This window comes from Simochromis diagramma, unplaced genomic scaffold (assembly GCF_900408965.1).
Source record: "Simochromis diagramma unplaced genomic scaffold, fSimDia1.1 OVJJ01000703.1, whole genome shotgun sequence".
NCBI lineage: Eukaryota > Metazoa > Chordata > Actinopteri > Cichliformes > Cichlidae > Simochromis > Simochromis diagramma.
Window position 1 is genome coordinate 206021 of NW_024386914.1, and position 10781 is coordinate 216801.

The window sequence follows — 10781 nt, forward strand, 5'->3', positions numbered from 1 at the left end:
AGCTCAACGGTAATTAATTAGTAGTGGAAATAATTTCTGGTAGCATTACAGAAATGTAGCAGTGACAATAATACTGTATGCTGTAATCGTACTGGGCAATTAGTGATACAAAACAACTGTTTTATCCTGTGAATAAAAGTATATGTTTTTGTCAATGTACCATAATAACAGAAGTGAAACGCAATATTGTGTCAGGACAATTCACTATTTATACACAATAAACAAAGGAGCATAGCGCGACAATTTCTGTTCAGCGCCAGACTTGCTTGTAACCTATATCACCAATTATGTTATGAAAATGACGCATTAACTACAACAGCAGACTGACCTGTGTGTAAATGCTTGGAGCAGGCTAACCTGTGAGCTGGAGGGTTCTGGGACGTTATATTTGGTCTTTGAATGGCTGCAATCCAGGCCACCCGTTGCCTCTTTGTTACTTCGGAAACATGGCTCGAGCAATTTCTCTTCAACGACGTAATCCGATAACAACCGATCTCTTTACCCGTCGGCTTCCCGTGGCTGTCATGCGACCGGCTATTGCAGTTAATAATACAACAGCTTCTTGCCATTTTTTGTGTTTCTTTTTATCGCTGTATAACTGATTTCAATTGAAAGCCTGCGTGCGCTAGTACCGCTTGCCACGAGTTCCACGAGTCACATTTTCAATCTCTATTGCCTCCCACACCATTCAACAGGATGGGGAGGGGAATTGAAATAGAAGAATGTCTTTGATCTTTGATAAAATGGTTTGGGCATCTGATTGGGATATCTCCTGAGCAAGGTGTTCTGAGCCTGTCATAGAGTAAGGAGACACTGAGGTGGACTCAGGACACGCCTAAGAGATTATGTGTCTTGGATGGCCTGGGAAATCGCTGATGTTCCCCCAGATGAGCAGGAGGATGAGCACCTTTATCTTAAATCATTTTTACTTCTATGTGATGTTCTTAATCGGTGGCTTACACTGCTACCTAACATGTTCAACCTATTCCTGCATGGATTTATGGCAGGTACTTCAGCTTCCCCCAGCAGGCTGACAATATGCAAGTTAAGTTAAATGGTGATTCTAAGCTGTGTTAGCTCTGGTCAGTGCTATTTCAGGCTTTATTGTGTAATACCCTGAAGTAGGCTGGGAGAACCACCACTGCCCAAGAACTTTGGATAGTGTGACAACCCACTCCATGTTGCCCTTCTGTCGGCCTGTTTGTTTTTCTGTTTTGTGCCTCGTTTGCAGGCATTAGAGAAGTAGAGTAGTTCATTTCCAATTAATGACAATGGCAAGAACTGGGCCTAGCATGCCAGTGCTCTATAAAGGCCATCTGAGCTCAGTCACTAACATGTTCTAATCCCAAAACTTAACATACAGACGCCATGTGACAAATCATTGGTATGTTATGCATTGGGAGTGAAAAGGGACTCCAGTCACTATGTGGTGCTCTCCTCTGAGATACCCTGTGGTTTTTTGTTCTGTTTCGTTTGGGTTAGCACTAAACAATGTTGTGTATGCCATTATTCCACCGATGAACTTATCGACACCACTGTTTGTACTGACCACAAAATCCATGGTTTGTGTAAGGCTTCTGTTTTATTTCTTCATTTAAAATAAATAGCTTTTTGAATGATACCATGCGGCCTGGTTTGCGACAATAGACGGAAAAAGGATGCTTAATGTGGGTCAGCTGAGCAAAAAGGTTGAAACCAGTTTGAACCAGACAAGCTGTACCCTTTTTTTTCACCACATTTTAGTGGTTAAAGCAGAGAGAGGCTCTCTGATTCAGGTTAAAAAAACACCTCAATCTCATTTCCTCTTAACTGAACTGACGTCACAAACAGTGGAAAGAAACAAGCAGTTTAAATTTTAGGATAAATATTAAAACAAAGACTATCATGACAAGAGTAGTTTGGGTCTTTCTGGTTCGTAAAACAAAGAAGCATTTCTCATTTCCTCACTTTATAGAATCATGAAAAGGAACATTTCTCATAAAGCTATAGGGGGGAAAAGCCAAACCACAGTGTCTCACAGAATCAGGAAGGAGGAGTGTCCAACGAGATGTGACTATGATGTTTGACTATGATCAAAATGTCAATAATACCATTAAGAGAAAGAATGGAAGAAATATCACTGCTGTGGCTGCTCTGTAAGTACAACATAATGAATTATTACTACACTAGCTGACATCTGCACTGCAGTTCTGTTGAGTTTGATTCCAATAACATTTAATTTCATTTAAGTTGTTCTGGTACTCCTATAGCATTTTTCAGCTCCCATGATATTCTTTAACAAAGTCTAAAAAGATTAAGAAAAAGAATTTAAGAAACAACAGTCTTAAATATTATTAAGGTCCCCACAAACTCTAGACAAGCTACATTTTAGCTTAATTTTGTGATTTTAATGTAAAATTTATTTTTTAAGTTGATATTTTTAAAAAGGATGTTATTAAAACACTTCTGTCAGCTTAGATTGCTTCTAAACTACTGTTTTTCCAGTTTTGAGAGATGACTTTTAAAGCATGTTTGCTGTGAAATAGAAATAGGTTCATGGTGAGATGCCAAAGACCAAACTCTCCACTGCATTTGATCTGCGATACTGTGGAGTTAAAAGCTTTAAAAGTGGAGTTTAGTGACTTTAAAAATTCTTTTTATGCTTTGTGCATGCCTTTGTGAGTATAAAACCTGAAACTAACCTGAGTATCATTTTTCTTTAGTTGTGACCTTATTACTGATCTGCACAACAAACCAAGGTCAGTAAACCAGTTGGAAACTCAGCAGCTCTAATAAAAGAAAAGTCTGTAAAGTGCTTTAGAAGAGCTCATAGAGGCTTTTCATTGGTGGGATAGATCAGATTTTATCTTGCCTGCAGTTATCTCCATATGAAAATGCATTACTTTTTGGATCTTTGTCACATTTTTAATTTTTCAAAGTAATGGGATCCAGAAAAGAGAAGTAGTTACACATTACTGTTGTGCATGTTGTGGTGAAACTCAGAGACATCACATCCTGTCCCACTTTCATGTCATACTGAGACACTACAACTTTAACTGCTTAACATCCAGAGCCTTTTTTTTTTTTTCAAAAAACACAACAAAACAAACAAAGATGATATTCTTGGAAGCATTGTGTTTGTTTTGATGCACCCAGATTTGGATATTACAGTTTTTCTCAGTCACATCACTATTAACATTTGCACAGCAGTGGAACCAACTGTTTCTCAAAACATTTGGTGCAAACTGCAAATCCTAGTGGATAACCTGCAAAAGCAGTTCACTTGCTCAAAATCGATAATCCATTCCTCAAAAGCAAGTATTCATGTCAATGAAACTGCCAGTGTCATCAAAATGAGAAGTGTTGACACCATCTTGATGAACAAGATAGTCAAGTGGCTTTGTCACGTTTCCATTATGACAGTGTACAGTATTCTTTCAGTGTTTTCCAATGCAAAAAAAGGTCAGAACTCGGTGACACTACCTGAAAATGCTCAAGACAGCACTATACACTTTTTGTACAGCCGTGTACAGTAAAATTACAGTAATGTACACTAAACATGAGATATTATGAGATGTTGGCTTACTGTCCAACACTATACATACCTGTTCTCCCTACAAAATTTTTGACTGATTAAATTCACAGTGTTCTTCCAACATTTGGTTGGATCCTCCGACCAGCCTCATCCATTTTGAGACAGTGATTGACAACATGGTCCACAAATTTGCCCTGATTTCATTAGGGATCTGCCTATGTATTTGGCGTCTTCTCCCTCTTTTTTTGTGTGTGTGAAAAAGGCAACCGCTGTTGTGTTTTGAAGATATATAAATAAAACTTAATTAAGTTAAGCCAGCCAGTGGATATAGAGCTCCAATGCTCTCCCATTCAATCAAATGAGTGGGAATGTCAGATGTTCCAAAAAGCAGCAAACCAATCTGGAAAACCATAAACGAAATGTCAATCCAAATCAATAATTGACAATTTAGGAATGGTGCTACCTGCACACTGCACACACGCAAGCTGTCATACAGAGAAGCAGCTAATCACAGTGGTTAGTGGTTTTAAAAGGTTTGCAATTGTTAAGAAATATGGAGGATGTATTCTCCTCTCCCTCACAGCTCATCTGACTGTGAGCCCCAACCGATCTCAGTTCTTCGAAGGTGACTTTGTGTCTCTGAGCTGTGAGGAGGACGACAGCTCTACGAGATGGAATCTGACAAGAAACACAAGAAAACAACAGAGGACTCAGTGTGGAGTTCGGTGGGGAATATCAGCTCGTTCCTCCTGTAACATCAGTTATGTCTTTCCACTGGACAGTGGAGTTTACTGGTGTGAGTCCAGAGAGGGTCCCATCAGTTTCTGTCCAGCCCCCCGACGTTTTCATTGATGCCACAGCCACAATAGAAATTTATACTGCTGCATTGGTAAAAGTAAGCAGGCGTAAACTTACCAAGTAGTTACTCTAGATAGATTGCAAACATGAAGTCTGTTAAACAGCACAAATTGATCTTTCAAAACATTCACAAATTGATGCATTAAATGGGAGTGTAAAATATTAGAAATCCAATCCTTCTTATTGATTTGCATAATCCACTCTCCCTAACTGAGTTCAAAACACTCAAGTCAGCAGGGTCACAAAGTTTCATAACTTCAGTTGATCTGAAAGGTGTCTGATTGCTGCAAAAAGGAAATAATGCACTGTATATTTCTTATTGTTCTTCTCAGCTCATCTGACTGTGAGTCCCAGCAGCTCTCAGCTGTTTAAAGATGAGTTTGTGTCTCTGATCTGTGAGGAGGACGACAGCTCTGCTGGATGGACTCTGAGGAGAAACACAAGCAAACAACAGAGGACTCAGTGTGGAGATGGGTGGGGGAAACCAGCTGGTTCTTCCTGTAACATCAGCTATATTGACCCACTGGAAAGTGGAGTTTACTGGTGTGAGTCCGGAGAGGGTCCCATCAGTAACATGGTTAACCTGACAGTCACTGGTAAGCTGAGTGTGTGGAGTTAGTGTTGATGAAGCTGTGTGTAAATGGATGAAATGCTGTAGTTTGTCTCTGTGTTGAGGTGGATCAGTGATCCTGCAGAGTCCTGTCCTCCCTGTGATGGAGGGAGATGACGTCACTCTGCTCTGTAAAACAAAGACCACTCCCTCCAACCTCCCAGCTGCTTTCTATAAAGATGGCTCCCTCATCAGGAAGCAGCCTACAGGTCACATGACCATCCAGCATCTTTCCAGGTCTGATGAAGGCCTCTACAAGTGTGACATCAGCGGTCATGGAGAGTCTCCATCCAGCTGGATCACTGTCACAGGTGAGCAGCTTCACTCTGATTTCACCTCTGATTTCATCCACATATTAATCTCATCAGGTGCAATTCTCTCCACAGAAAAACCTACAACCACACCTTCACCAACCACCTCAGCTCCTCCCTCTTCCTCAGTACTGTCCCCTGACTCCTCCTCCCTCCAGTTGGTATTCCGAGTGGTCCTCCACCTTGTGGTGTTCTGTCCATACTTCATCTCCACTGTCATCATGGTGTCTTTGTATCGATGCAGAGCCAAAGGTAACACTCTGATCGGTCAATATGCTGGTCATTGATCAGACTGATCATTTCTTCCTGTGTAAGCAGCTGATTTAACTTTCTAACATTTACAGGAAACTACATTCATGTCTGTTGTAAAGACCCCACTCGACGAGGCTGAGCAGGGATTGAATAATGACAATGAAGATGTCACTATAGAGCATCACTTCTGAAGCAGAGCTCATGTTCAGCTTGATATTGATGAAAACGTATTCCTGCTAAGGATTTATATCATGTGCTGCCTATGTATCACTGTAGCTCTGTACAATAGGTAATGTACAAGGCAGTTAGCTTTTTTCTAAACCAAACCTGCAGATTGGAAAAGATAACAATTTGAGCAATTCTGAGCAACTATCGTACCCTTTGACTGCAGATTTATTTATTTCTCATTTTAGGAAGACATTCTTTGTTTGCTGTCTCAGTGTCTCACTCATGTCTGAATAATGAGCTTCAGATTAAAAGATTTTAAAGGGAGACTGTTAGCAGGGCCACATAAAGACTCCTTTTTTAAACTTGAATGCTGTGCCATGCACATGAAAGACAACATGTACTATATAAAACTATTTCATTTAAGAACCACTTAAAGAAAATGTTCTTTATTGGTGGTTACAGGTTGGTAGAGAGAATTTGTAGAAAAGTGTTAAAGCTACAAAGTATTGAAAGATGTAATAACACACTGTTTGACTCTAAACCTGAGGTTTAGTGATAATTGAAAACAATGTACAATGACACCAGAATTTACCATTCATTTAAATTTGAGTCTTGTTTATATTTTACTGCTACTCTTACACGTTTAAATGGATGCTGCAAATCCTGTAAAAATAATGTTGTTCCTTCATCAAAGAAGAATAACATCTGTAATCAAGACAACTGGTTTAATAATGAGAGAACTTAAGAACTTGGAAGAATTAAACATTACTTAGTGTTTATTTATTGAGATAGCGAAACTAATGTATTTGGAGATTAGATTCCAATGAGATACAGAAAGGGATCCCAGCAGTGATAGGATTTAGGTCAGGAGCCCGTGGAGTCTAGACTCTGGTGGTAGTGAAAATGAAGACTGAGGCTTGGGTGGAGCTCTGACTGAGATGTCAGTAAGGTGGAGGTGAGGAGGAGGTGGGTTGCACAAATGAGAGTCTGAAAGTGAGAATGATGGAGAGCAGAAATGTAAACTACAAAAAAGTGGAGGCTGATTGTTCCAAAGAAAGCAGGCAAGAAGGTGATTCCACAAGAGTGATGATGACTGATGGCTACCACATGGTAGTGATGTAGAAAATGGAAAAGCAACCCAAACAAACAGATAGATGAGTGATTACAGATCGTTGTTATTGAACTCATACACAAGCTTTATAACTATCACAATGAAAATGCTAAATTATAGACATCTTTACAAGATGAGCAGTTTTTTTCCTCCTCTCAGTGTTTCCTCACATCTCACAATGCTAACGTGTCCTAATAAAACTCATTAAAAATAAAACAAGCATTTTTTTTCTTTAACCAAAAAAGGAAACTCTTTACTGGTTAAATACTGCTGTCAGCATTAGCGTTAACGCTGTGTTAACGCTGACAGCACTAGTTAAAAATGTTACAACTTTAAGGAATTACATTATCTTATTTGTGCTTTAAGGGGGCAGAATATAAATTCTCAACAATTCTCATAAGCAGCACAAGATCGTGATCGAACACAAGGACTGAAATCATTCCTGCTCAGGCAGGTCAGCAATCACTACTACACATCTAATAACCTCTGCGCAGCAGAAACATGGCTTTATACAGCCACACAATATAATGTTCAAAAACACATTTGATATTTAAGGAAACAAACAAACCCCCCAAAAGATAAATAAGCTCAAATAATGAGCCAATTTTAGTGGTAATTTCTAATTTGTATTTAACTAAAGTGTCAAAATAAAGATTCACTTAGTTCACAACAGTGCTCTGCTTTGGAGTCGTACAGTCTGTTAGGATGCAATCCCATGACTGAGCAAGGGCTGCTGGGTAATGACGTCACAATAACATAATCTGGACTTTTTATGCAACAAAACTGAGCGAGACTTTTGTCTTGAACTCCAACTTTATACCAAACCAAATGTCTAGTAGAGAGAAAGTATAAACAGTGTAGTGTCAGTGTAGAGGATGGAAATCCGCCAGGATGGCTGTGAAACATCTGCTGACATCTTGTTGAATTTAATGGTGTAAATTCACAAAGAGCCACAGGTCTTGTGATCACATCATGTACATTAAAAAAAACAAATCAAAAAACAAAGAAACTAAAAAAGACCAACTACTGAAGCTCACATTAGAAATTATTATGAGTTGTGATTTTCTTTTCCCCTTTTTTAGGGTTCCCCATCTGCTGAATCCCAATTTTAACATTGACTGTTGTAATTTTACTGTTTAGGTCTGGAGGTGAAGTCACCCTCTGCCATGTAGGCAACAGTAAATTATTTTTGTTTACTGCATGTCTCCTACAAACTAGCCCCATTTATTTAAATTATAGTTTAAATTCTAACAATATTTGTATTCTTAAGTAGTAACATTATTATATTATTATATTAATATTGCACAGGTTTAGTTACCTTTGTACAATATGGTTAGTAGAATCTTCCTTCAAAGAGCCCTTTTTACTTTCTTACTTTGAGTACATTACAGAGCATGTTCTTTTTCACTTTCACTCGAGTAATAAACTTACTTAGCTAAACTGATGGTTTGTAGCTTGAACCTATTCGCTGGAACGTTGAAGACAATATAATTACACAGCAAGCAAGACACGAAGTAGGCAACGTTCTTCGTGTTACTCATGCATGAGGGAGTCCTGCCTGGAGCCAAGTGTCGTTCCACCACTTGACCTCCGTCAGACTCTCAGCCAGGTTCCCCATAGCAACTCCTTTTATTGTGGTTACATGAATATGCATAAGGTCATTAACATATGACATCTTACATAGGTGTACATGTGAACAAAGAATACTGTGTGTGTGTGTGTGTGTATGTGTGTGTGTGTGTGTGTGTGTGTGTGTGTGTGTGTGTGTGTGTGTGGGGTCAGAGTGTGACCCCATAAATGACTTCCCTAAATCTGCTGGTCTGGAAGTCCAACAGTTCATCTAAACAAAAGGCACTTAGCCTAAAACAGATACAGCCACGTTTATCCTACCATAAAACAATAAAACAAGGTACGACCTCTTCCCATGCTCCCAGGATGTAGGTGTGCATTCCAGTGTGGAATACACACAAAGCCTTTGCAGCCTGCTAAAGATCACACATCCTATCACTACACAATTGATTATACACCTCTAAGCATATATGGTTAAATATTTCTAAGCATAAATGACAATCAACAATACAAAACCTAACATAAACTGAAGATCTCTTCTCAGCACAGTAGTAATACACAGTACTATTTTCTATTAATACTGCTACATTTGTATAGTGCTTCTTTGCTACACTACCTGCATCCAAATATTGTACAGGTGTGTAGTTTAAGCTGCTTAAATAGCAATGCATTGTTTGTGAGACATGTATGCCACCCCAACATGATCACAGCTCCATCCTGGCCATCTTGTAAAAATTATTTTGTTTTTATTGCAGTTTAGCGTCACTTTTAGTTCAAGTTTTCTTGAGTATTCTTTCTTTGTGTATATACTGGATTCAAAAGTTCAGAAAAAAATATTTCTTTACAACCACACACAGTTTGAGGGCAGATCCTCTCACCCATGTTTGGTTGATAAATCTGGCCAAATTGAAACTGAAACTATTTTTATGATTTGTACGGTCAAATTATGATTTTAGTGGATTTTATTTTTATTTTCTAAAGTCTAGTGTTTGCTTTTAAAGATAAAAGAGAAGATGAGTGTACATGAAGATAATAGGCTAAATTTGTGATTGTGTGCCTCTAAAGCTCAGAGTCGACAACTAACTGTGATGAAGGGTACAAACCAAAAAAAAACATTGGAAAAAAATAAAGTTAAAGATTTTTATTCATTCATTCATTTACATGTCACGTGTCCCCCAAGAAGCATTTAAGGCAGAAAAATAATTAACAGAACAATATCATAAATCACTCACTGATTTAAAATAAGATTAATATTAGATGACAAAACACTGAAGCCTTAGTGGATAATAATCAGAAGTTGAGTTGAGTTTTAGCCAGTTTTTAAGTGTGTATTTGCACTAAGATTGAGGTGTGGTCAGGGGTAGGCGGAAGAGACATTAAAGTGGACAGCCTGTTTACAGAAGTCACAAGTGAGCAGGTAAGGGGAAGGACAGCTAGAAGTAAGTTCGTTTTTCCACTGTCTCAGCTGTTGGTCACATCATGTTTTCTACTCTGTTTTTACAAACAAGCCAGAAATTAAACCCACTGCTGTTTTTCTCAAGGAGTCCTTTTTGAGGATAAGATTGAAATTAAGAGTCAAATTTAAAGAACAATTAGACTCAAACACATATATAGAATTATAAAATGGTTTATTTTAAACTAATTAAATCACAAATCTAGGCAGCTTCAGGTTTGTGCCTCCTGATAAAATGCTCTAATGTTTCTAGAGAAGAAAAATAAAACAGTAAATCAAACAGGAATTCAAATATTATGACACATTCTGGAAAAATCCTGTCCCACGTTATCAGCAACTTCAGTCTAGAAGAAATTACTGTTTTTAATTTTCTTTTAAAACATTCACAGAGGAGTGAACTGAAAATGTAGCTTAGTAAAGGTATATGTACTGTGGGTGTATGTCGAGGTTTTGTTGAATCAGACCTCATGTTTGAATGCAAAGACCTGTTAAACCTGCTCTTTTCATTTAAGCACCTCCCACAAACACAGCCACTCTTCTCAGTACTGCTGAAGCTGCTGGGCCCTAAAAAAGTCCCGTCCTCTGTGTAGAAGGAAATCATCACAACATTTGGTTATTCAGACTTTATTCTGACTGCAACAACGCTGCAGGCTTCAAACCGTCTGTTTCACAGGGACAGGCTCAGACAGTTTCACTTTCACTCAGTTACATTGTTTTTCAGGTTTCTGTGTTACACCTGTTGTTACCTGCAGTAGGTTCATTCACGTGCCCAAACATCAGTGTTTAATTTTCTTTAGACTGATTTGTTATAGGAATGTTCACAATAACCTGCAGCACTCCCTTCATGAACATCATTTGAAGTGGGTTTAATAAACACATTGCAACATGGAGAGAAAACATCCCAGCCAAACACCAGGGTGATCTCTGAAATTTGG

The 10781-nt window shown here is 38.5% G+C and overlaps 1 protein-coding gene across 2 annotated transcripts; it reads left to right on the top strand.

Moving 5' to 3' along the window:
* Positions 1-640: 640 nt before the first annotated feature.
* On the top strand, positions 641-7825 carry LOC120736317 (Fc receptor-like protein 5). 2 transcript variants are annotated; one of them, XM_040036346.1, is made up of 6 exons: positions 641-2135; positions 2703-2738; positions 4705-4968; positions 5048-5293; positions 5369-5545; positions 5638-7825. In XM_040036346.1, exons 1-6 carry the CDS (start codon positions 2069-2071, stop codon positions 5682-5684), a joined length of 837 nt encoding a protein of 278 aa, XP_039892280.1. In that variant the 5' UTR covers positions 641-2068; the 3' UTR covers positions 5685-7825. The 2 variants fall into 2 exon arrangements, with proteins under 2 accessions (XP_039892280.1, XP_039892281.1); XM_040036347.1 differs by lacking the exon at positions 2703-2738.
* Positions 7826-10781: the final 2956 nt, after the last annotated feature.